At 36.0% G+C, this 27814-nt stretch overlaps 2 protein-coding genes across 2 annotated transcripts; both read right to left on the bottom strand.

Annotated features, from left to right (window-relative positions):
* Nucleotides 1-1587: 1587 nt before the first annotated feature.
* Nucleotides 1588-13698, bottom strand: rel (v-rel avian reticuloendotheliosis viral oncogene homolog). Its single transcript, XM_051916862.1, has 10 exons — nt 13569-13698; nt 12835-12870; nt 11854-11993; nt 11608-11756; nt 10981-11072; nt 6332-6472; nt 4632-4736; nt 4019-4234; nt 3170-3313; nt 1588-3066 (listed from the first exon to the last, which is right to left on the bottom strand). Exons 1-10 carry the CDS (start codon nt 13573-13575, stop codon nt 2300-2302), a joined length of 1797 nt encoding a protein of 598 aa, XP_051772822.1. The 5' UTR covers nt 13576-13698; the 3' UTR covers nt 1588-2299.
* Nucleotides 13699-17082: 3384 nt separating this feature from the next.
* On the bottom strand, nt 17083-27749 carry papolg (poly(A) polymerase gamma). The gene is made up of 22 exons (XM_051916861.1): nt 27560-27749; nt 26773-26940; nt 24492-24558; nt 24308-24389; nt 24076-24185; nt 23929-23982; nt 23579-23690; nt 23390-23479; nt 22440-22578; nt 22201-22273; nt 21990-22110; nt 21824-21908; nt 21692-21745; nt 21290-21409; nt 20439-20548; nt 20164-20285; nt 19906-20069; nt 19283-19392; nt 18974-19176; nt 18763-18843; nt 18535-18594; nt 17083-18459 (listed from the first exon to the last, which is right to left on the bottom strand). Exons 1-22 carry the CDS (start codon nt 27574-27576, stop codon nt 18361-18363), a joined length of 2241 nt encoding a protein of 746 aa, XP_051772821.1. The 5' UTR covers nt 27577-27749; the 3' UTR covers nt 17083-18360.
* Between the last annotated feature and the right edge of the window lie 65 nt (nt 27750-27814).

Raw genomic sequence — 27814 nt, forward strand, 5'->3', positions numbered from 1 at the left:
ACAAGCAACTTATTAAAATCCTACCATAATGCTTGCTCTTTTCCTGCGTATGACAGAATTTTTCTGTTTAGGAGCTGCATTGTGGTTTGCTACAGACAGACAGACAGGAAGCCGCAATTTTAAACGGCATAATCTTCCAGATAAGACCATAAGATGAGTCTGTCTTCAAGTTTGTCCTGTATTCACAGGTGTTGACGTCTCTTTGGGGAAAGCAGCTCTTGTTGCCTCTGATTTATACTGGCTATAAACCAAACCACGCAATTTCAAGAAATGTTGTGAGCATTATTGGAATATAGAATAAGATTATTATAAACTCCATGTATTGACGTGCATACTATAAATGTTTACCTAAAATGAATGACTCACGCCGTTGGCCTACGATTGTTCCTGCTTTTGTACAAGATTCAAGCATTTTTCTTTGAAGCTTAAGTTTTTCTTTAGCACAAATAAATGTATTAATCACACTGTTTAATGGACATAATTCAATGATTAGGCTATTGTTATTGCTGAAGGTTGCCAAGCAAACCATGTCTAGTTTTTCGTGTTTATGTTCATTTAAGTTTATTTAGCATGTGTGGATGTTATATATAAAATACAAGAAAATCTTATGCTTATTCATATGACATCCATTCCAACATAAATTATTAACTAGCTGTTACTTTATTACCTTAATTTTTCTTACTCTACTCGGCTTTCACCAAAATATTAAAGAGCACAACTGTTTTCAATATTGATAATAAAAAGAAATGTTTCTTGCACACCAAATCATCATATTAGAATGATTTCTGAAGGATCATGTGACTCTGAAGACCGGCGTAATGATGCTGAAAATTCACAGGAATAAATTGAATCACAGGAATAAATTGAATTTTAAAGTATATTAAAATAGCAAACAGTTATTATAAATTGTAATAATATTTCTCAGTATTACTGATTTTACTCTGTTTTTGATCATAGGAAACTTCTTTCAGAAACAAATGCGCCAACCCCAAATGTTTGAATGGTAGTTCAATATTTTTACAGTATTACAACTTCTATCACCTCAGGAGGGTGGTGGTTATTTATGAATTTTACCCCTGTAGCTCATTTGTAATTTATTATCAATTCAGTAATTCAAATTGTTTAACTGATGGTGTTCGGGTTATGCCCTGTATATGCAATATCCCCTGTTATATATGCAATCAATATCATTATTTTGTAATCCTACAGTACTGAAATGACATAAAAGAGAAACAAAAAGTAAGAGTATATTTCCAAATTGTGGAAAAAAGTGAATCAAAAATTAGACTAGGAAGTAAAAAATTCCCAAGTTTCAAAATCAATTGAGTAACTCATCAAAATAACAATGTGTTTCTATGCATATATATATATATATATATATATATATAGCCCTGTTGGGAGTCGAAACCTCTTGAATGACAACGACTGCTTCATTGGTTTTCATATTCTCAATAAGAGCATATGTCAGTTGCATCACCACTGCACATCACAAAACTCCAAGCCGGACTTAAAAAAACCCTCTTTATTCTTATAACTGAATGTTGTAAAAACAAAAATAAAATAAGAAAAGAAATATGTAGACCCAAATTAGAGAGTTTATTATTTTATTTACCTGAACTTTGGAATGTGAAACAGAAACATATTATGCAATCAAATGACCAGTATGAAATAAAACAAACATTTGTCACCTACACATAACAGTAATGTAGCCACAAATCAGCTCAGAATGTAGCAAATACTACATAACAAAATCACAAAAACCATGCTCAGTAGTATAAACTTTCATTTTATAAAAATACAAAAATTCACCCACAAAAACTGTGATGTAAAAGCAAATTTTACAATTAGCACAAGTGTATGATGAATAAAGTAAAAACAGAATGAGACATTGGTAGTAGTTTTCTAAAGCCATAATATTACTTTCGAGTTACCAATGAAAGACCTTGTTTGAACAGTTTGAGAACCTTGGATAAGAAGCATGTTGTAAAATGACATAGCCATTACCCAGGGACAATTCCCTGCTAGTTCCAACCTTAAGGAACACAATTCTCCTGCCATACTTAAGTGTTTGTGGACAAATGGTCCCAAACATTTCCAATATGACCATCAGACGGTTATATATAAATGTTTCATAAAATCTCACTGCCTTACCAAATTGGTGGCAGCATCTTACAGTATTTCCAGGACAACAAACCCTCCTGTTCTTTAGAAAAATACATTCAGTGAACATGAATCAGAGCCTTTGTTTAAAAAAAACAAAATCATGACCGTTTAGAACACTTGTTGATGGAATTCAGCGCTATTCCTGGAAGTACTGCCAGGTGTAAGAATCAAGATGGCTGTCCTGCCCCATGCTGCTGGAAGGATACGGTAACTGTGAGACCATCTGATTGGGCCCACCTGACTCCATTGGCCTCATGCTCTCCGGAGTACTTACATTGGGGTTGGTGCAGTTCAGGAGGGCGGTGAAGGACTGCACACAGTCTGAAGAAGAGGTGCAGGCGGGCCCCAGCACAGCCATGTTGCTCGGCCCTTGAGTTTCCTGCTTCAAGTGGTGGTTTCCCATGAGGTTTTGAAGGAAGTCTTCATCTATGTTGGATGCATACGAGTACCCCGTTCCCAGTGACCCACCGGTGCCTGTTGCTCCATTCTGTGTGTTTTGAGACTGTTGGGAGCCATAGTTAAACCAGGTATGTGCTCCTTCCAGTCCTTGTCTTTGAGATGGCTGCTGGGATTGCTGAACCTGCTGGTTCGGTTGGTCCTGTCGAGACTGGCTGTTGGTTGGGCCATTGGGTTGAAGAAACTCCAGATCCGAAGAGGTCAATACAGGGAGGCTGTTTCCACTTTCCCCTGTGGTGGCCATGTTGGGACTTGGGTTGACCTGCTGTAGGCCCACCCCATTACTAGCTCCGTTGCTGCTGACTTGACCGGCCCATGCTTGACTGAGTGTTCCTGGTGTTGGGGTTTCTGATAGCGGTGGCATCATGGGGCAGGACGGAGGGGTTTTGTAATATTGATTTGGGCGCCCCGCCCCATGGTTGGGAGAATGATAATAACTTGTTGGCTCTGTAAAAAGAGTATGTTGTGTTATATAATTATTTTGCCTGTGTAAAGAATATTTTCATGTATTATTTAGTATGGGCTACATGGAAAATGACATGCGTCTCACCGATTTTGATTCTCTGATTCATGATGTTGGTTGAAGGCACAGCTTTTGGTCTGTTCATGAAGCTCATGGCTCCTTGAGAGAAGCTAGAGAACGACTTCATCTGGCTTTCAATTTTACGTTTCTTCATGTCACAGCCATATGGATCTGAAAAAAAAAAATGATGCTCATTTTTTGTCTGCCAAATCGACCATTAAAATCATGTGATGCAATCAACATGCAGGAAAAAAAAAAAAAAAAAAAAAAAAAAAACAGGAAATTATATCATGATCATTTGACCTATTTATGACAAGGCAAGGTTAGTTCAGGTTGTAAAATGTCATGTGGGGCAACTCCTCAAAAATGGTATTTGTGAATTCATAATTCATGATATTTGTAAAAAATAAATAAAATAAAAATAATTTAACCTTAAATAACCAAAAATAACTTTTTAAAAAAGTTAATTATGATGTAAGATTTATAAAAAATAAATAAAAAAAAAAGTCATGGGGTGTAACTATCCAAAAACTTGTGATATTTTTTTTCAATTAATAATTTGATATTTGTTAAAAAATACATTTTCCATTAAAGAATATTTTTAAAAACATTTTTGAAAATAATGAGTAAGATGTGTACACTCACATTACTTTTTACTACCACAAGATTTAAACCTTTCTTGAAAATAGTATAAAGTTGTTGAAAACTAAATGAAACCTACATGAATACAAAAAGTACATTTCTAGGAAGTTGGCGCATGTGTTTTAAACCAGATTTTAAAAAATATTTTCCCATCTCTTTATCGTAGATACTCTTATTAGTCATTGACCCACTTGTAACAACAAAGAAGACATTGGCCAAAATCACATTTTTTACCTTTGTCGTCGGGGAGGTATCTGAACTCCATGGGTTCACTGACCTCCTGGTCTGTGGGACGGCGCAGCTGCATGCGCACTGTGACCGGGGCTGTGATGTTGGTGTCACAGTAGGCGGGAGTCTTGAACACTATGGCCACTTGCCTGTGTACGTCCGCCTGAGAGAAAGAGCCTTTGGCCTCCCAAGTCTGAGTGAAGAACCTCACCTCAATGTCATCTAGAATGAGGTGATGTTATGGTGTGAGAAATGAGTTAACCGAAAGAATGGCATAAAAAAAAAAAACTGGCAATGGAAATGGATAGATAAGTTTCAATAAAATAAAATAATAACAGGATGATGAATAAAAGAAAAGGACATATGAAAATGATTGAATGAATCACATAAATACCAAAATTAATTACAGCTCTGTAGCTTTAGCTTTTTATTTTCTTTAATAAAGGTGCTATAAGCTATTTTTGTTTTTTGAATCATTCTGACTTTTTGGTTTTGCTGACATAGCTTTGGGGGTGAAATTTTGGTTTCAGGGATAGGGGTGTTCTCATTCTAGTTAGCAAAACAGCTGAAATTGCTTAAAGCACCTTGAAGGTTTCTAAAGATTTAAAAGGTTCTGTACCTTTCTGCACTTTGTCGCAAAGGAGGAAAATCTCATCACCTCCCTTCACACTGCCACTGTTCTTGTTCACCCGGCAGATTCGCAGTTCAGCTGTGTTCGGGGCCCCTGAAAAAAGCACAGGCCATTGAGAATAAGGATTCGAAAGTCAGGTTTAACAATCTTGAAACACAGACACGCATTGCTATTAGCAGTAGGAAATAATCTCTCGCTTTCTTTGACTTTATCTTAGTATCTGCAGGCACAGCCACACTTGCAAACATTATGTCCTGAGACTAAAAAAAAGCAGTCAAACCTGTCATGATTTAGACAGTGAGGGCGAGGTTGTTTATTGCTTCCTCTTTTTCTGGGTTGTCGAGGTTGATTTCATATTTATGGTTAGATTTAACAGCTAACCATATTAACACTGGCTGCAAATATTTCAGGTCAAACATACCTACATATGCTTTTTTTGAAACATCTACATGTTTTCAAGCTCACATTTTCTAAACAATAAGCCTACTTTGCTGTATTGTCAGGAGAAAAACATGAAAGACTTGAGAATCAGCCTCTACAAGCAGATGAAAGAGTTTTAACCCATTAACCAAGTCATGGCATGAGCTTTTTTTATCCGCTCTAACTTATTTAGCATCGCACAACCACAAAAAAACACTCTGCAAGCACTGCTGTTCTGCTCGCGCTGTACAACTCTATCACGTGAGGAAGTGTTGAAATGGACCGTGCTGACTTCCTGTAGAGTGGGATGTGGCCACTGACAGCCCTGTCACCTAAGCAATGCATTGCCACAGCTCTATCTTCATGCTCTGTGGCAGTAGTGACTTGCATCATGCCAAACAGTAAATTAGTCAAAACTGATGCAAAACTGTTGCATTCTGAAGGGTTTTGCCAAACCACTTTCTTCTAAATCTAAAATCTAGCTAATATAGCAGATACTGAAATCCAATACCTGTATTTAAAACAAAGGTTTAGTGTTTTCTCTGTATAAAATTGAATTATTAATATTAAAAGCTTCAAATTAGACTCACTTGTTTTTGAATTATAATTAATTTACATCAATGATATAGAACAATCATTTAACAACCATATAAAACTCCACAAAAAAACTTTTAGCTTATAATAAATGTCACATCTAGCTTGGAGTGGGGTAAAATTTAAATTACAAAAAAATACTATCATTATTACATTATAGTAAATAAATAATACTGTATTTTTTTTATTTATTTAAATCAACAAACTAAAGCCAATTCAAAAAGGCACAGTAATAAATATATAAATAAAATATTAAAAAAGAAATAGCTATTCCCATATACACATATTTGCTAACAAAATCTTTTCCCACATTGTTTTTTTTTAAATATGTTGTAAAGATATTATATAAAATAGTAATAAAAATAAAATATGTTTAAGCTAAATAAATACGAAAATCATCTGAATAAAAAAAAAAAAAACCCACTTCCTCTTAATACAACATGGAAATCAATATCATTATTTTAAGACCCCCTCATCCCTAGTGAAGTGTGACTAGTGACACCAAACACAACCCAGGTCTGCCGCTGAACAAAATTAGGTTGCCCCACCCCAAATTCACATCAGTGGCTGAGTCAAAGTTATGTTGTCAAACAAACAGTTTTGAAGTTTGTTGCTATGCAGAAATGACACACTTCACATTTAATGCTGTGTGCTTCTTATTTGTGCCAACTCACTGTTGTCATAGATGGGGTTGGAGACGATGGGAGGCAGCATGGTGCTGTACATCCCAGTTTCATCTTGCAGGTAAATCTGGAAGCATAGACGCACCACGTTCAGGTCATATTCCTCAGTCTGTAGCAGCTGTTCCCGGGGAACTGTGGACACAAAACACACGTTCAGCACTGCAGTGTGTGCAAAAAACTATATCAACACATTAATCACAGGTGTAATTTGTGTCAAAACAGAACAGGAGATATACAGAAAGTCATGTGAACGAGGTAAAAGGGGAAGAGGGAGAAGAAAATGAAACAGGCATGAGAATGAAAACCAGGTCAGTATGTTTAAAACTAAATGACACACTTGAACAACTTGTGATATGTTTTTAAGATTATTTTCATGATAATAAAGCACGCTTACCATAGTTCTCATTACCATAATGCAAAAATAAAATAATAAAAAAAAATACAAAATAAATAGTAAAGTTTATATATATATATAAAAAAAAAAAAAATATATATATATATATATAATGCTGCTTTTTGCATTGCCATCAGTTTGAAGATTTAAATAAACTAAAATACATAAATACTGTAATATATTTTTTAGTTTATTTAAATCTTTAAACTGATGGCAATGCAAAAAGCGGCATTATATATATATATATATATATATATACACACATATATATACATATATATATATATATATATATATATGAAAAGTTTCGATATTTGATACTTTTCATGGTATCGTATCGAAGTTATAAATTCCAGTCTGGCAATGCAAAAAGCTCCATTATATATATATATATATATATATATATATATATATAATGGCGCTTTTTGCATTGCCATCAGTTTGAAGATTTAAATAAACTAAAAAATATATTATGGTATTTTATCATTTTTACAGTATTTTGTAGTAATTTATGCAAAATATGTACATACATATTTATAATAAAACGTGCACCAGGAGAGAAAAAACACATTGTGACCACTTCTGCTCAGATTTTGATGTATATTTATTTCTGTCCACTAAATATAGTGAACTAAATATAGTACTGTAATGCACCAAAATAAATAAAATGATATATTATTTGAACATAGTAAAGTTTGTTTATTGTGCTGTTTTGCATTGCCTTTAGTTTGATGATTTAAATAAATAAAAAAAAGTAACAGTCATTTTTTGTAATTTTTTTTAATAATAAATTATATTAATTTATGCAAAATATATGCATATTTATTTATAATAAAAAAAATAAGTCTTTTATATAGTCATGTCACAGTAAAAAACAAAGTGTGTAATCTCTCTATCTTCTGCACCCACTCTGAGATGACAATCTGAGGCATTATGTGCATTAGGAGAGACAATACAAGGGTTGTGGCCACTTGCAAGGGCCTCTATGTTTAGTGGCATCCACCTCGGACCGACCGCAACGAATCTTAATACAAAGCATAAATGGAAAAGCAAGCGGCAAGTAGTGCTCTTGCTGATTCTACTCGGCAGCATCACCAGAAATGCCACTGACACATCAGCCTACAATCACACAACCACCCACACGGTGTTGGTGTAGACATTTCTCAGTGTGTGCGTCTCCGCCCACTCATACTCTCAGGAGTCTGTCTCTTTACACCCCACGGCTATCCCGCCCACAGCCGTGACGAGCTTTGAGCGCTCTGAGGTCACAGCAGGTGGAAATATCACAGCGGGTTAGAAAGAGAGTTCGAGTGACAGAGTATCACTGACGACTCTGCAGTGAGGGGGCTGACCTCCTGACGTGAAGAGACACCTCTGTCCACACCACAAGCCCAGAAGTGGGATAGAAAGATGGAGATGGAAGCCGAGCAAGTGAGGAGCACAGCAGACAGATGTAAAACAGACAAGATGTATAGCGAGGTAACAGAGGAACAGAGATAAAGTGGGAGGAGATGAGTGGGTGCGGAAGATAGCAAGAGGCGGAGTGTGAGAAAGGCAACTGCGAGCAGTGGTGTGGTCATGTTTATTTGCGTATATGTGCGCCTCTGGTTCTGCATTTAATGAAGGCAGAGAGCAAGAGGAACCAGTGGACAGCAGTTGCCGGTGGGGGATGATTTAGGTTAGCGTGGGCTTTTGGAAGGTGAAGAAGAGGGTGAGAGCTAGAGAGAGAGAGAGAGAGAGAGAGAAATGGGGGCAGGCAGGTAAAGATTCTCCATTCTGTGGGCATACCACCATTCCCAAGCCTCACACTCATCTCTCGTCACCTGAACCCACCATCTGTGACATCTAACACCATAATGAGCAGAACACCCACTCAGCACCCATCACGGCAAACTCAGCTATGGGCAACCTCAAACATACTTTTTCACAACATGACACGTATGCCTACTAATTGAGATTACTGTGATCTTTAAATTTAAGTCACATATTACCAACCAAATAAGGGAATTGTAAGTAAACGTTCAAATGCACATACTGTGTTGATTTAGAATTTGAACGCTCAGACCAAAGGTTATAACATGTGAACACTAACGTAAATATAATACTTATATTATACCGTTATTAATTAATTAAGTACAAATAGGAGAAATATTTTTATTTATATATAATATATATTACATATAAATATATATTTATATAATAATATTTTCTTCATTTTTAGTACATTTGTAAATATTTTAATAATCAAAATATTATTCTTCATGTCTTTAAAGCCTTGATATTTTAAAGAATGATTTCAAATCCAATGTGAATAAATTATGTCTTAATACATTGCAAAAAAAAAAGATTTTTCAAAGTTGTAAATAAAAAGAAATGACTATTTCAGTCTTTCTACGTCAAAATGTAACGGTTAAATTTAATGTGACACTTGTCGTTTATTTGCAATTGTGAAATTTACTAGCAATTTCTGAGTAAAAACTGTATCAAATGAAATCATACACCAAATGTTTTTCAGTATATGAGTATTAAACAGAACATGAAACAATTACATCATTAATCCAAATGACTGTTATGACAATTCATGATCAGCTACACTTTCATGTTCATGACAGCCCTAACCGCGAAATGAATACCTCGTAGCAAAAACACTATTACCTAGTCAATAATTGAAATGAATGACAGTATATACTGTATTTGCATGCGTCATCATTGAAATCATTGTGGGATAACGTCAGTGCAAATGAGGTCATCACTGGCAGGTCATCCCTTCAACACACGACCAAACTTCAAAAGTAATATCAAAACTAATCTCACTACGACTGTCACCATGACTAATCTACATAATTTCAGGGGACTGTTAGTGTTATGTAGCCAAAGAAGTAGATCTTTATTTGGTTATCACGGCAGAAGTGAGAGCAGTGCCTCAAACAGCCCGTTACCACAGAGAGCAGAAGAACAAGCATGCGGAAGCAAACACAGATCCGAAGTCACAATCTGATATTCCCTACGTTCACTAACCATATTGTGTGTCGACCTGTTGAAACACTTTCATAATTTCTCAAATATCGTTTGGCTAGGCAGTGGAATTAAACTACATACTGATTCTATACCAACTGCTCACATGCTTGTTGAATCAATTTATATTTAAAAACTACAAATAATATCATCATAAAGAAAGCCTCATTTCAAAGCGCAAGCAAATCAACCGAGTGTCAAGTTAACACTGCAGCATTTCCAATAGCTACTCAACTACTATGTACTTCCAGCATCATTACGCTGCTTTTGCGCTTACCGTTACACCAAGTACTGACAAAGCACAAATAATGTCACTTCATTCTAGATTTCCGTATCACAAAAACATTGCTGATTGCGCAAAAAAAAAGAAAATTACCTAGAGAAGTTGCTTTAAATATCTCCACCCTGTTATAATTTCCTCCCACACAATAGTTTGCATGGAATTCCTGAAGTATTTGGCTGTTTGCATATTCAAGGTAGAATAAGCCAAAGTTATCTGTTACACAAAAACGTATAGTTTACAGTTCCTCTTGACATTCCTCCCTCTCTGAATAAATTCCCCATGATCATATGCCACTCAATACCACAGCCAGTTTTGCAACATCTTCACTAAATAAAGAGAAGTGGTTCTTTCTCTATTCTACCTGCATTGTCAGATGATAGTTTGTGTCATTCAGTATCGAAGGCAGGAAAGACAGAAATGTGTAAGCATTTGTGTTTTTAACAGCGTGATGTTGTCGCCTGTCATCTAAACACTGTGTGTCTGATAACGAGAGTGAAAGCAAAAGAAACTGTTCGGTAATAATGATTAGACATAAGAGAGGGCGATTAGAAGGCCGAGATGGAATCTGCATTTTTTATTAAAGCTGCAGTCTGTAACTTTTGGCGCTCTAGCGGTTAATAAACAAATCTGCATGCGTATTGCGAAAGAACATTGTAGTCGGAGCTACTTTTCTCCGTTTATGTCTATAAACTGGGCTGCTCCACAGTGGTGGCGAACTGACCGTTCTAAAATAGTCCGAATATAAACACTTATATTCTTATAACACTTATATTGGTGTTGGCCAACCATAGTGATTCAGGATAAGACAAAAACACGGTTTGGGAAATGGATTCATGAAGTTACGGACTGCACCTTTAATTTCCCCCCAATTTAGGGAAAATTTGCGTAATTTTCTGGATATGCAGAATATAGTTGGGCCTGAAGAGAAAACGTGGGGTTGGATCTCACCATTGAAGGGGTTGATTCCTCGTGAAACCCTCTGCAGTATGGCATCTCTCACTTCTCTTCTCCGTACACACTGGATGCCCAGGTTCTGGAAACTATGAAAAAAAAAACAAATATACAATCTGTTAAATTGTGTAGTCTGATTTCGAGCGCCCAGAATTGATTGGTTCAATGTATTATCCGCGTTGAACTCTGATCCCAAAGACTAAAGTTTACAGGAAGAGTGAGGTTAAGAACTAACCATACTGACATACTGTTTAAAATTGAGGGCAGACTGGAGCTCTAAGGCTCTCATTTTGCATACTGGGGGAATCCCCTGCATGGCTCCCTACTCTGAAACAACATGCTTCTTTAAAAAAAAAAAAAAAATAAAAAAAAAAGAAGAAGAATGGACAGCCCTTCGGAAGAGAAATGTGGTAGTGTGTGGGCTGGAGTAATACGGAAAGCACACTGGAATGGCTTTGATGTGGGGCATAGAGATGTTTCATTTCATTAAGAGGAAAATAGTAACAGAACCAAACGAGATTAGAGCAAAACATGCAGATGATATATATTAAATCAAAAGGTTTTTAACCTTCTGTATCCATGTGACATAAAAAATACATTTTAACATTAAAAGCATCAACTTACGCAATGACCCTACGTTCAGGTCCAAACTCCGCCTCGTAATAACCATCCTTGCAGTCCTTACCCACTAGGTCATGGGGATGGGGTTTGTATGGGTCGCTTTTGGTCACCAAGGTAACACGTACTTTTCCTTTCACGTTAACATTTAGTATCTAAAAGAAAGCCATAGGAATAGAGACATAATTTCTTACTAAGTAAGTAGGCTAAGTTTAATTATACATTTTTTCTTCAGCCTTTAAAAGCAGGTACCTGAATGCTTGGGTAGGTTCTGTTATTGTCAGAGCTTCTTTCTCCCGGTATGCTGCCCGCTGAACGACCCTCACATTTGTACCTGAAGCGCATGCCTCTCTGTTTTGGCTGCTCGAAGATCTGAGCACAGGGCTCTCCCACTGTACAGAAACCGGCAAAATAACATCAGTCTCAGAGATCTGAATTTCATTCATTCAAAATGATTTGACAGACTAAAAGCATGTTAAAAACTTAAATTAGCTCTGTGGCTAATGTGCTCACTTATGTTCTTATATCTACTGTTTATTAATATGGCAACACAGAAGATGCATAAGAACATGACAAAGGGCTCGAAACACCTGCAGAAACAACATCTTGTGTCTTTCACAGAACCTGACCATAATCTGACCACAAACAACGCAGCCTGCTGGTAAATAATTTCCCGCTCTCTGCACCTGTCAGCACAGACACTTTACGTGCTCTCCCAGGTGCCATAATGCCAATAAGCATGTATACTAATCATAATTTCGTCAAACACCTGCACACACAGCTGGATTTGCCATGCAATATATTTGGTTTTTAACACGCTTGCTTCTGACACTGACACAAATAGATGAGATCTATTCGCATATGCATTCTTACACTATGAAATATAATTTAAAAAAAAGCTGGGGAAGATATTAAATATATAAATATGGTTATTATGCATGAAATAGATCCAATGTATGATAGCGTAGTGTGCAGATGTCACTCACTACTGCCTGTTCATGTCACTTACAGGAAGTCATATCTTCATCAAACAAAAGAGGAAGTAATGTAAAGAAATCTGAACATTACATCGGTTTTATGAGGGTAACTGGGTGACGTTTGAACATATTTAATGAGTGATTAGTCAGAGACTATGATCCACCCTAAACTTAACTCTAAACATGTTACTAGTAACAACAGAATGTGTTTTACACTTGGCACATATAATTGGATATTATAATGTAGGCTACTTACTTAGATTGGGGTCCCTGTGCATTGAGAGGGGATGCACTGGAAAGCATGGATAGAAGAACATAAATCAATATGGGAAAACAATGCATTTATATCGTACAAGATTAAATAAAGTACAAGTGAGAATAAGAGAGCTGAAACAGCTTTTAAAAGTTCCTCATTTTTATTTCCTGGTATTACTTTGTCCTTCATGTATTCATGTACTGATAACTCATTTGATTTGTTTAGTTTACATGGGATTTTTCTAAAGATTAGAAGCCTCAACTTTACAATTTTGTTTTCAGGTAATGAGAATCATACTGCATTTCTTTCGCAAGAGATTTCTGTAATTGTACACTTGCACAAAGATAACTCTGTTTTTCATTCCCTATAAAATATAAAACTGCAAGCCTGTATGTTTTCTTAAATTGAATTTAGATTAAAAAAAATACAGAACAAGTTACATTGTAAGGATTACAAATTACATAGTGAAGATTTACCATCTCAAGACAACAGAAGACGGCATAAAACAGTCATTATTATTGTGACGGATTCTATATAATAAAATTATAAGTTGGCAGATTAAGCATCTTTAATTGGCTACCTTAACAACTCATTAAACATAACCACGGTGCTGTTCCGATTCGACCATCTATCACAGGTATGAATTGGTAGCATAATTTAATTAAACCGCAAAGAGCAAGAAAGGGAACATAAAAAGACAGTTACTTGATTAACTTAATAAAACAGGTACTCACCAGCCATATTATGCGAACACCCTTGTCTTAGGTTTGTCTTACGTCCGAGCTCTAAAGTGCTGAACAGATATACAGTAACACTTCAACACAGAGGAGTATTGGGAATTCCCCACTATATACAATATGCCCTCCCACAGACCAGATATAAGCCCCTCCTCTTCTCTATGGCAAGCCGGTTTAACATTAATCCAAACTTAGTAATAACGTACAATACAATGATTGTTTGTCATTCCTTTTCACTAATAACTATGTATTAGATGCTATTTATTAGATGTGTATTCCTTTGCTACCACTCACTATTCCAAGTGACAAGTAATTATTCCATTGTTACTAGTAACAAATTTCACATTTTGCCTTTGAATTTTATGTATTTATCTGCTGCTGATACTATTTGCAGTTTTGCTAATAACTATTCATAAGGTTCAAGAATGTAATATTTAATTATAAAATTAAGCAGGGCTATTGAGTAGCTAATATTAATTAACAACATGTACTTAATATGGGGTTAGTTGCATGTAATTATGTATAATTTGCTGTTATTACTGCAGTAAGGTCATGTAACAAGTTATTACGGCAGTAAGTACATGTAACAAGGACACTAAAATAAAGTGTTACCCTACTCAAATAGTTTGTCCAGTTTTCCTAGTACTCATTGAATAGGCACTAGTTTCTATTTATTAGACACTAGTTTATTTCATTTGTCACTAGCTAGTAACTAGATTTTTAATGAACTATAAAGTAGCCATTCTGATTAGTCAGTACTTATAAAGAGTAAAAAAGAAATTGCTTTTAATGAAATAATAAATTAAAAATATTTGTAGTAACAATTGGGATAGATTTGTTCTCATAAATATGTACTACTAATATCTTAGTAAATACTGTAATAGACACTAGGTGGATAGTTACTAGTAACTAAGAAATACCCAGTAAGTGCAACAACAAAAGCAAAAACTTTTTGATGGAACGTTTTCATGGAACCCAATCACCATTTTCGACCTTGTACTACATATGTCATTGTCATAATGTTTGTCCTTCAGACATCAAAATAAAGTGTTTTTCCAAAACAGTATTAGTGCAAGAAAGAAAGATAGAGATCAAATATTAGATACTTCAAATTAAATACTATGAAAAACTGAATAACCAACATATTGCTAGTGTTCTCATCATTTAATGGGGACCTATATATATACATATATATATATATATATATATATATATATATATTTATATATTTATATTTTTTAGGTCCCCATTTTCTTTTCTTTTCTTGTGCATGTAAACAATTTGCAAAGTTACAAAGCAGAAAAGGACCACATCAATGGGAGTTAAACTCTTCAACCAAAAACATCAGCCTCAAATGCAGTGGCTGCGTCCTAAATTGCATACTCTCAAGTAGGTACATATTTTGAATAAGTAACTTTGCAACCACTAAAAAAGTATGTTCTATATAGTATGAATGTGTGTATTATGAATATAATCTGGACATACTATATTCGCCATGTTATTATCATGTGACCTACCAGCATCAGTTGCGTCGCTTCACTGCCATTCACAAATCCTCTCCCGTGGCCTCATGGGATAGTAAAGTGTCCATCGCACGTGCACTTCAGAATCTTGCAGGAAGTAGGTTTGGGGTACTTTTTGCCTACTCTTTTAGAAGTACTGTTAATTTGGACATAGTTATTTTGTCACAAACTGTTTTTCGCATACTATATAGCAGGGAACTGTGCGATTTCATAATGTAGCTAATGTAGCTTCGTAATGCTGGCTTTTTTGGCTTGCCCTCAAACAAAAGTAGTTGTAAGGCCAGGAAAAGTTTATCACTATGGAAATACTTTTTCACTGCAAGGGCAAAACATCATTACACGGACTTCCAAAGACTAGACCAGACCAGTGGCGGCGTTTCACAAAAACCTAGGGTATGGTATGATTCCTTCTGGCCATACAACAACGATATTGCCAAATAATATTATATCTAAACAAAATGTGGACAAAAATCCACCATACTAAAAGAATGGATGGAGTCCATGGACAAACACAGACTTAACAACAATCTGAAATCAATGAAAATTCTAAAACAGCCCTAAGCCTAAACCGCGTCCCAAACAGACACGACGCAACACACAAGAAAATATATCTTTTCCGTGTTAATCAGAGTTTTTTTGTACTAACCAGCTGCAACGGTGATACACGACAAATCTGTTTTACAGTTTCTATTTCTGCAGCGCATCTCGAGTCGAGTCGAGTCGAGTCGGACAGTCTGGTTCGGACAGCTTGCTGCTGGAAATCTTATCACATCACGTCTGGTTAGGACATGGTGTAAGGCTGTTTAAATTTCCTTTTCAAAGCTGCAATTTCTGCCAAAGGTCAACTCAAGCAACATAACTAACAAGCAACATCATGAGCTGTTTATTTCCCCTGTTTTGTCTGAATGCCAAGGTATGGCAATTGCCATACTCTGCCATATGTAAACAGACTACATATGGACCAGACTATGAGATAGTGACTAGAAGCAAAATAAAGAATGAATGAATAAATAACTAACTAATGGAATATATAAATCACTATTGGATTACATATTAAATAGAAAACATCTAGCAGCTAAGAACAGTTAATAGTTAAATGTTAATACGGCTTGCCATACTCTTCAGCGTACGCACAGCCAATCCAACAAGGGAAGTGCATAGTGCGACAACAAATTCAAATTAGCTAGAAATGAATTGAGATGTCAAGGTGCTTGTAATAATTAATACGTTTACTTTTTCTTGTTTGAAATGGAAAGTAAAGACATACTTTTTGAAATCCCACGAAAAATTTAATTTCATACAGTAAGTTTCACTTCAGTAAGACAGACACTTGGGAGTTTCTCCGCTCTTTAGGTTCTCCTTCATTTTGAATTGAGTAACGTTATAGCAGTTTCTATCCCTTTAAGAACAAAGGACTTACTTTTGAAAAAAAAAAAAAAAAAAACACTTATTCTGATAAATTAGCTCAGTGGCCATTTTTAAAGAGATTGAATGACAAGTATTATGATCATATTCATTAAAATGGACGCCGCTTGTATTTACTAAAGTTCACGCAACTGATCAACTCACTAAGGGTAATCCCCTGCACGCAGTGGGAATCTCCCACGAACAAGGAAGTTTATTTCCAACAACAGAGAAAGAAAAACTTCGAGAGAATTTACGCTTTTACTCTAAACTGTCAATAACAAAAACACTTACCCATATAGTTATTCGTAGCTTATTAGTTAATATCCTATAGGAGGTATAGTGGTCAACGCAACATAAGTGTTTACAACTTCACAAGTAAGATGTACGTCACAGGGATCGCCCATAGGCGGTGATGTCATCTTAAGCAATGACACCATTACTTACAACCTGATAACCTACACTGCATGTAAAGAATATATGTCCCGTTTTCTCTTTAAAATAATCGCTGTCATGAACAAGATCGTTCTGGGAAAAAAAAAGAAAAAAAAAAAAAAAAGAAAAGAAAAGACGACAAGAGCCACTTGGGGTTTTGTGATTTTTATGTTCTCAATGTAAAGAAGGCAGTTTACATTACATACAAAAATACCCTTTCAAATACAACTTTTGCCCTACAAAAAGAATATGACAAGAAGATTTTTTTTTGGAATTGTCCTAAAGGTAACAGGAAGATTCAAACTGAGTGATGAAATGAATTTCTAGAAGAAAAAGATGTTAAACTGCAATACCTGTGATATAAAAAAAAAAAAAAAAAAAAAAAAAAAAAAAAAAAAAAATTATAATGGTACAAATAAATAAAATGTTAAGAAACCCCAAAATGAATAGTAAGCCCATGCTCTCTGTACACCCGAACAGGGCAGGACAGTAAGTTGTGGAAAAGAGAGTGGAGAAGGAAAAAAAAAAGGAGGAAAATTATGGAAAGTGGGCAGAAATCTCATTAGTCTCTGTTCTTAAAGTTCAGGAGACACTGCCATTCAGACCTCCATGGGAGGCGCAGGGGGTGACACCCTAGACACAGGGAATTACAATCATGCACATGCACACGCAAAACCAACACTGACTTGTTTATCATTTAGCAAACATCGCAAACTCACCGTAAAACCAAACCTGCTTTGAAATGTTGGCCCAACAAACCTCAGATCTAATACTGTTCTTTTGTTCTGAGCTGATAATGAAACTATGGAGTGGCAGCAGTGTTTGGGACCGGTAATGGGAGTCATGGTTTTTAGTAATGCTGGTCCATCTACACACTCGCACACATACACACCCCACACAAAAAGGTCCTCCCAGAAACTGTACAAGAACCAATACAGCGATTACAAAAAGACTGCAAGGAAAACCTTTGGACAAACAAAGAATCTCATTTACAGTGACAAACAGGACAATTTTTTTTCAAATTTTTTTGTTAATAAAAACTACATTAAGGTGGCATAGAAAGACTAACAATGATTTTTAAAGTTATTTACAAACTACATCTACTGTACAAGTTGTTTCAAAAGCTCAAATAGGTGTCTAAGCAAGCATTCTGACACAGTAAGGCATAAAAAAAAAAAAAAAGGAGGGAAAAAAAAAAAAAAAAAAAATCAATACTTTACACTAACTCTGTAACAAGCAGGAAGACCAGCCAAATATCAGTAGCAGTTTAAAAGCAGCACTGCTGTCACACAAGTGTGGTTCCAACTCTTTAAGGGAAAACCTGTGTAGACAAATGCTCAAGAAAAAGGGAAAAAAAACAGATTAAAGGGCAAACCCAAGAGTGGCAGCAACAGTAACAATTCATGTCACCTGTAGATAGCTCACTGTTATCGGTTAAGAGTGAGCCTGATTGAATTTTTAATCACACGGAGGTTGCTTGTGGGGATCGGGGAAGATGCATCCGGAAGCTCTTTACTGGGTAATCTCTGAAAACACAAAAGACTATCAAAAATAATTTCAATTTCAACATCAAATTATGATAATTATTGCATGTCAATTACCTGTGATCTTGATGTATCAATTGTTGGTATTGGCATAGGTTTGGTTGCTGCAAGACCCTCCTGTGTCAAAGAGGAGTTTTTTTTTTATTTTTCAGCAAATTTGTTTTTGCTCAAACATTGCGTGAGGTCTTATTTTGTTGATGCAAGAAAACAGTTTCAGTTTCAGTGAAATGATCCAATTGTGGTTTATACCTGTGGCTAATGCAATAAACAAGAAAAAGAACTCACCACTGTTTGCCCATCTTCACCATCCACGCCATTGCTAGCTGGAGGATACGGTTCTTTAAACGCAGAGTCATCAGAAAACACCTGAAGCAAAAGAGTTGACATTCACATTAAGGCATGCTTGAATTTTTGTAAAACTTTACCTGTGTATTTTATTTTTTTTTTTTGTGCTTGTGAATGGTATAACAAATGCAAATAAAGAGCTTTGTGAGACCTCTGTGTCTTTGTGCCTCTTAGGTGGATCCTCCAGAGATGGAGAGTGAGGTCTCTTTGGTGCTCCATTGACACTGTTGGGCAGGTCAGTTGGGCTAGGGGAGGAAGAGGTAATGCGTGGTATCACACTGCGGCCCACCACTGTAGGAATGGTGTTGCCAGTGGGAGGTGTTGGAGGCTTGGCAACTGGAGTAGTGATGGGCTCTGAAAAGAGAAAGTACTAAATGAGTGGAATCAGAATAAATGCATCTTACAAAAACACCAACAAATGTGTTTCCCCCAATAGAAAAACAGGAACAAGCTAACTTACTGGAGCCGATGACTGGTATGGACATTCCCTGTTCTGGTTTTGGAGGCGACAATTCTGATGTTGGTGGGCTGTCCATGAATACAAGGACTGGATGACTGGGTGGACTGATACTACGGGGGAAAAAAAAAAAAAAAAAAAAAAAAGGAGATAAAAGAAAAATGTTAATTCAGAAGAAGCAGAAGGGTAAAAAAAAAAAAAAAAAAGAAAAAAAGTCAAAAATTAGGTAATTGTAAATAAGTTAATTTAAATAACAGCATTTTGACACTACAGCTAACTCATATTTTTGCATTTCTTGTGCTTGAGAATGAGGTTATAAAATTTGCTTGACCACAAAAAACAACAACCTGCAATTTGTGACATTTAAAATTTGTGCGCTGAACCAAGAGAAGAGTAACATCTAATTCTTGTTTTCTCTTCCAACATCTAGACCTCTTAAAAGCCCGCTGGCAGTAAAGTGTGATACCTTAAAATTGAAAATGCCATTCCAGTCCCTTGGGCAGATATTTGAGATTCACTTAAAAATCTCACAATCTTTCAGAAATCCCCTAGAATCCTTTGGTGTATACAAGCTAAATCCGGTACAGTAAAATCACAAATATTTCCATCCCAATCAGTGACACTACCTGTCTTCAGGTGTGGAGACAGGCGGGCATGGATTGCTGACTGGTGTTGGCGAGCTGAACGGGGTGCCGATATCTGTGTCCCTGGAGCTGTCCAGCTGACTGCTATCCAGTGAGCAACGCTTCGACCCACCACCGTTTGAGCTCCGGTTTATATCTCCCAAACTCTGCCAAAAAGAGAGATAGGATACAGATATAGCTTCTTCAGAGACCAGTAGCATTGATCATTACTGTAAACACTATAAGACTATGTTGTTTTACCTTCTTCTTTCTCTGCACAAGTTCAGGAGGCAGGTAATGATGCAACTGTTTCTTCTTCACATGTGTGGCCTCAATAGTCATGCCATCCTTCAGCATGTTGATGTTGCTAGCCTGCCTATAAACTACAATGAAATCCAGCTTTTAGACATTAAAAGACCCCAAGTGTACTCAGTTACATATAAAACAAACAAAGCAAAAAAAACAAAAAAAACAACAGTAACTTTAACAGGACATGACAATGGAGGAAAACAGAATACAGAGGCCGAGCAGCTTACCAGTATCCGTGAAGGACTGGATGTCGTAGGTCAAGTCAATATTCACACAATCAGAATTGTCCAGTTTTTTGAAGCTGATTCCAATAAACCACATGGAAACAAATTCATTCCTGTGAAAAAGTATTGTGCAAATTTATAAACAGTTTTTTAAATTTCTATTAAAGTTGTCTGTATCTAGAGTCCATTAGATATCGGGAAAATAAATATGGGCATTATCAAATGGTGATTAAAGCTGGTTCTAAGAAGCAGAAGCTGAAACCCTGAGTACAATTATAAAATTAAAATAATAAACTGAGCAATTCCAATAGGGTCCTCTGGAATTGCTCCATCTGTGCTCAGGCCTTAATGAACAAAACATTAGCCTCACATTTAGTTATTATAGCAGGATGACAATACAATATCTATCAAGTACAACAAAAGAAATGTGTCAACTGGTAGAGATTTTGCAATACTGTCTTAACCGTGATAGATATAAATCTGTGCAGGACTGCTTTGCATTTACAGGAATCATTATCTTATGTTCAAAGAGATTTGGTCTTTTACCAGAGGCACTTATGATGATAAAATCCTATATTTTGATTTGCGTCCAACAAATTCCAAATTAAAAAGGAAAAATGACATTAAATACCTTTTACTTGTAATTTGTAAAATATTAAATTTTTTAGGTTATGCAGAAGTGGTACCACATGTTTATTTGAAATGCAGACCATTTTCACTATGAATGAATATAAAACTTAAACCCTACAAAGAAAACAAAAACAAACGCTATTTCATGAAATACCATTACTGTTATTAAATTACTCATATCTAGACAATTTTTTGCTCCTGCCACCCACCTATCGGTTACTTACTCATTGCGGTTCTCTTTTGACCCAGGAAAAGACTGTGGGTTGACATGGGCAAGAGTGATGTACTCGTTGCGCTCCAAATTTCCAACCAACACTCTTATCTTTGATTCCACCAGTCCAATCCTGTGGAGGCCAGAACATCATTACTTGAAGAGTCTGTGGTTCCAGAAACAGAACCCAACGAACTGATTTCAGAATGTAGATCGTGAATTTGCAAAAGGTTGAATGTTTGAGTGTAGCCTTTTCTATTATTATTATTATAACGCTGTTTAAGTGGAATGAAAACATTTCAGTACAAACCCATAAGCAAGCCGAACTATAGTCCTTTTTACTATGACCAATTAAAATTAGAACAATTTTTGCATACACAAGAAAAACAAGAAATAATTTTTCCTGAGCTTTTACCACTCTAGATGGTTTTCCTCAGTGGATGCACTGGCAGTAAGGACAATGTAATGCCTGCAACAAACAAACCAACATTAAGTTGTATCTTAACTGGAATTGATCTCTGATATGACATGATGGATATCCACTTACTTGTACTTCTGGAAAAAGTTGGGAGGTTCAAACAACTTGGACCAGTCGGCTTTACCCTGAAGAATTTCATCTGTAACAGTGAGACCTTAAAACAGAAAAATTGGAAACATGAGCAATGGTCAAGGGAGATGGCCAATAAAGACCTGCTTTGATTTACATTACATACCATTCTTGAACTCTTCACTCATGATGGTGCGTGTGGAAGTAGACACATTGTAGGTAGAGTTCTGTTGTGGGTATGCAGGTGTGATGATTGGCATCAGGTGATACCTATCTGATGGATTCACCTGAAAGTAAAACAATAACAGATGGTATAATGAAATCAGAAAACACTCACAAAGCCTAGAAAAACTGTATAGAATGAACATAATACTAACCCGTGGATCCCAGACTGGCAGATTCAAATTGCTGTCTTCAGGTTGTTTTAAAAGCACTGGGTTTGGCCATTCCCTGATGAAGTAAAAAGAAAAAAAGAAAGAATATGCAGTGAAGAGATGATGGGGGAGCGGGGAAGCAATGGACATTCCATTACTACAGGATATTAACTAAAAATTAACAGCACACAATACGTGAGGTTTCAGTTCCACCATATGAACCACATGAGCTGTGACCTCACCATTTAGAGAAGACCAGAAAGAACTTGTGCACAAGTGTGGCGGCAACAGCATTTGGGTAGAGCTGACATGTTCTGGCCACCAGCATAGCCCAGGACACTCCACCCAGAAAGCCTAGCATGTTGGAATAGATTCCACGGCCTAAATGAAAAAGATTACCAAAAAGAAAAAGAAAAAAAAAAAAAGAAAAAACCATCACACAGGTCAGCGAATTGCATTCTTAACATGCTCTTAGCATGCCAAGTCATAAGGAAGCTTATTTCCTCCACTAAAAAAAAACAAAAAAAAACACAACTTCTCAAAATTGAGAGATATAAACTCACAAGAAAGAAACTCAGAATTGCGAGTTTATAACATGCAATTGTGAGTTTTGCCGAATTGTGTGATGTAAACTTGTAAATCTGAGAAAAGTATTTTTTCCCCCTTACAATTGGACATAACACGCAATTGCGAGTTTCTCAATTCTGAAAAAAAAAAAAAAAAAAAAAAAAAAAAAAAAAAAAAAAAAAAAAAAAGTCAGAATTGTGAGGTAAAAACTAAATTCTGACTTTTAATCCCTCACAATTGCAATTTTATATTATGCAATTCTGACTTTATAATTTGCAATTATGAGGAAAAAAGTCAGAATCGTGAAATATAAACTTGCAATTGCGAGGAAAAAAAAATTGTGAGATAAAATGTTGCAAATACCTTTTTTTTTTTTATTTCATGGCGGAAACAAGCTTCCATAAAAGTCAAGATTTAGAACAAAAGAGAACAGAAGTTTCAATTTCAAACCAGACATCAGAAACTAGTGGTTAACACATGCTAGGACACACTGAGCTGTGGTGCTCATGAGTGTGAAGCAATTTCTTTCCCTGTCCCATTTCACCTTCTTCTGTCCTCCTCTACTCTATCAATTTAAATAAAAAAAAAAAGTCTCAAAAGGCAAGCTTTCAAATCACACACTTACGTTTGGCCCACAATTTAATTGCTCTCAATGTTAATCTGAAATTCTCTTTATTAGGCACCAAATACAGGATCTCATCTGTAACACGGCAACCTGCAAAACAAAAAGTAAAATCAAAAATCTATGAAATAACAGACAAATTAGATTGTACATGTGACAATTAAATCATCATAAAATCTTGGAAAGTATTACCATTTAGACTGCGAATGCATCTGATGTCCAAGTTTCTGAGGAGAGAGTCTCCTCTCAGGTCCAGGTTATCAGGAATAGACTGTAGAGCGAGCCTGGCAAACAGAAGATCAATCTGGGGGGAGGGGAGGGAAAAAAAAAAAAAAAAAAGGTTACAATATAAAATATCAACCAGTCTTATATCATAAATAGGGATGCACCGATAGGCTTTTTTGGCCAACACCCAGAGAAAAACGTTGGATTACGCAACAGACATTATACAGCTCAGTGCGTTCACGCAGTTAATTAATAAACCATTGGTTTGTTAAATCGGCCTTTGCATCTCTAATCAAACAAATGACCAAATGCTTTACCTCAATGCCATCAAACTTAAATTTGATCACTGGCACAAATGCATCCTCCACAGCCTAAACAGGAATCATACAAAAGATAAAAAGTCACTCTTAAAACAAAGCAGCAGCAGAAGTAGAAATTATGACTAATGGAAAAAGGGTACTCACCCGTAGATCCTTAATCTCATCATGCCGTTTTAGTTTTTCAAAGAAAGATGAAAAAAAGTCAGTTCTTTCCACATGACGTGGGGCAACACACAAAGCATCTATATCAGCACCTAAAGAAAAAACAACAACAATATTTTGATATGCAAACTTAAAATATCTGCAACCTTAAGTTGAGAAAGCCTTTTAAGGTCATTCTGTTTCTTTACAGTACAAGTAAGCATATCAAATGTACCTTTTGTGTGCACTCCCAACCTATATGACCCAAAAGTAAAGATTTTGCCACCAACATTCGCTACTGCTGACGGTGGAAGGTTCTGTGAGGCAAAAGAGGATTTAAAAAAGCAACTCATCATGTAACTTCTTGAGCCAACAAGTAATGTGATGTAATAGGCCAAGAGACCTGTAGTATTAATTACCTTTGATTCACTGATTTCTGCAATCCACTCCTTCACAAATGAATTCAGCTTCCCAAGAACAGCAAGCCTATAGAGACACAAACATCTCTCTTAGTCATCACAAACATACAAGACAATGTGAAAAAACTAGTTTGTAGAAGGCCAATTATATAACTAATATTTTAATACAAGCCAAAGGATTTTTCACTTAACCAGCAACAAATCAAACAATGTAAAAATCGATAAAAGTTCATCTTCAAAGTTCTAAGTTCACCTTTAGTTAAATATGGGATCAGTAACTTAAAATTTTGCGCATGCAAAAATCTGTAACATGAACAATTTGCACAATTTCTTATTATCTCATGTTTTAAGTAAAGTAAATAAAGTGACCCTGGGCATGGCAAGATAGCAATATTTTATCTAGTTTTATGCTTTTATGTAAGATAAAGCACCACTGTCGTGAGAAATCGAGTCTTCTCTTGAAATCAGGTCTCCATTAGGACTCCAAACGACGCATTGGCGTAAATAACTTTTAAAGGAACACTCCACTTTTTTTGAAAATAGGCTCATTTTCCAACTCCCCTAGAGGTAAACAGTTGAGTTTTACCGTTTTCGAATCCATTCAGCCGATCTCCGGGTCTGGCGGTACCACTTTTAGCATAGCTTAGCATAGTTCATTGAATCTGATTAGACAGTTAGCATCTCGTTAAAAAATGACCAAAGAGTTTCAATATTTTTCCCTATTTAAAACTTGACTCTTCTGTAGTTACATCGTGTACTGAGACCGACGGAAAATGAAAAGTTGTGATTTTCTAGGCTGATATGGCTAGGAACTATACTCTCATTCCGGCGTAATAATCAAGGAACTTTGCTGCCGTACCATGGCTGCAGCAGGCGCAATTATATTACGCATATTAACGAGATGCTAACGGTCTAATCAGATTCAATGAACTATGCTAAGCTATGCTAAAAGTGGTACCGCCAGACCCGGAGATCGGCCGAATGGATTCGAAAACGGTAAACCTCAACTGTTTAACTCTAGGGGAGTTGGAAAATGCGCCTATTTTCAAAAAAAGTGGAGTGTTCCTTTAATAGGTACTCTTTTTAGAGCCTGCTTACAATTCCTAAAAAATCATGTTATATGTTGTTTGAACTACATTTTAATGACAATGAATGTCTGTTTAGTTAACTTGACATACTAGCATAGCATACAGATACACAATTAGCCTGATAGCTTAGCTTAAACACTATGCATTAGCACTTACCCTGTATACATCTTTGGATGTAATTATGTAAGATGTCCAAATATTTCAGTTATTAAAAACAACAATTATATATAGTCAGCAATTATGTATATTTTAAAATGGTATGTTCCACCAAGGAACAAATCTCCAAGACACTCAGAAATGAATTATGTCTTGGAGAATATTTTCAGGGTCAGTGTTGGTCCCATGATTATCAAGAGGTTACTGCTATGTCTCAGTGACACCTTAGCCAAGCACACACTACAGAACTGGAGGCTGCCACCACCCTGTGTGAACTTGTGAATCAATTCCAGGGCACTCGAAAACTTGTCAGCAAAATTTCAAACAAATCTGTGGTTTACATCTGTGGTAGCCTGGCTCACAAGTTCACACTACAGGAGTGACAATGTCAGAGGGTGAAACATCAAAAATGACAACCATAAAGAAGCAATTCAATGCTGGTAAGATGGGATTTTAATAAAACTTGGCTGCCTATGAGGTACAAAAGGTATTTGCTACATGACTATGCATTTTGCCAAAAGGGTAGGGAAACTAACACCTATAATGCATGGGTTGTTGCCATTCAAGGCCTCTTTGTGTCGATCCAACTGCCTGCGGTCAGGGACACAAAAATGCAGAAGTACGATCCATAGTTTTAACAACATTTTTTGCGTCATCCGACGAAATTTAGCTGACAAATAAACAGGGATATCTGGATGCAAGTAACATGGAGAAAGAGTCATTTAAGGACTAGATTGGGTTGATTGTTGCATTGTGTCCAAACAGTCAGAGTTTCTAATGTCAAAAGTAATAAAAAAAAAAAAGCTGACATCACAATCTCAAAGAGAGTAACCAATAAAGAACATTTTGCATATACAGATAACTCCAGATATGTTGACTGTAAAGTTGCTTCAAAGGTTTATGTTTGTACTTTCATCAAAGACACTATAGTGATAGCAACAAAAAGGGTAGCAACAGACAGCAACAAATGTGTCAGTCTGCAATGCAGAAACCCCTGTCTCTAACCAATGGAAAATTACATATATGTAATCCCTCACCTGTGATTGAGTTCATCTTCACCCTCAAACACCCCAAATGGTTTCATAGCCTCAGTGAGCTTCTGAGTGTAAATATGGTCTATCTCTCTGGGAAAGGCCAGGCTGATTGAAGATGTGATGCCATAATGTTTCCGAGGCTGCTGCCCGCCAAGCGTACTGTCACCAGTCCTTTAAATGAAAACATGATGATGACGACAATAATAATAATAATATAATAATAATAATAATAATAATAATAATAATAAAAACAATGTGCTCTAATCATGACATATGACAGCTCAAAATACAATATATAATAAGTACTGAGTATAAAGATCGAAATGACTGCACGACAAATGCAAACTAACACATGCTAATATATATATATATATATATATATATATATATATATACACATACACACACACACACACACACATACTTAATATAAACAATGTCAGATCATATTGTACATTCAAAATGTTCAAATGCGCTTCATTTCATGAAACGTAAACAAGCGCTAGAAGAACCGTGCATTGCCCAATGTTTGTGTAAACAAAGAGAAGATTAACGTTACTTGGCTAACACCACCAAAATACTTTGTTTAACTGCAACCGACGTGTATTTAACCACTGCAATGCATGCATTTATAAAATTAAAAACACACATTCAGGCCGTTTATCAGCTACAGTCTGCATTCTCTAACCGTTATCTTAATAAACTGGCTAAACTAGCCTAGCATGGCATTTTTCATCAACAACTAACCCGTTTACCCTACTAATATCACTGTGAGGCGTGGGACACTTACGTTGACATCTCTTTCATGACCCTGCGTAGAAATATCCAAATATTTTCAGAACAAACGCGCAGAAAACATGTAAACTCAGCCAGCAGCAGCCCCGTCTCAATTTATAACAATAGTTGTTGCTCCAATATGGCGCCCACCGGACAGACATCTCCCGACATGCTCTGCGCCCTGACACAAGCAGATGAATGTTTTCAAATATCAATCACGATTTTATTGGACTAGAGCGAACTGAGCAGCATACGATATGACTATCAA

Source organism: Ctenopharyngodon idella, chromosome 13, assembly GCF_019924925.1.
Source record: "Ctenopharyngodon idella isolate HZGC_01 chromosome 13, HZGC01, whole genome shotgun sequence".
Lineage (NCBI taxonomy): Eukaryota > Metazoa > Chordata > Actinopteri > Cypriniformes > Xenocyprididae > Ctenopharyngodon > Ctenopharyngodon idella.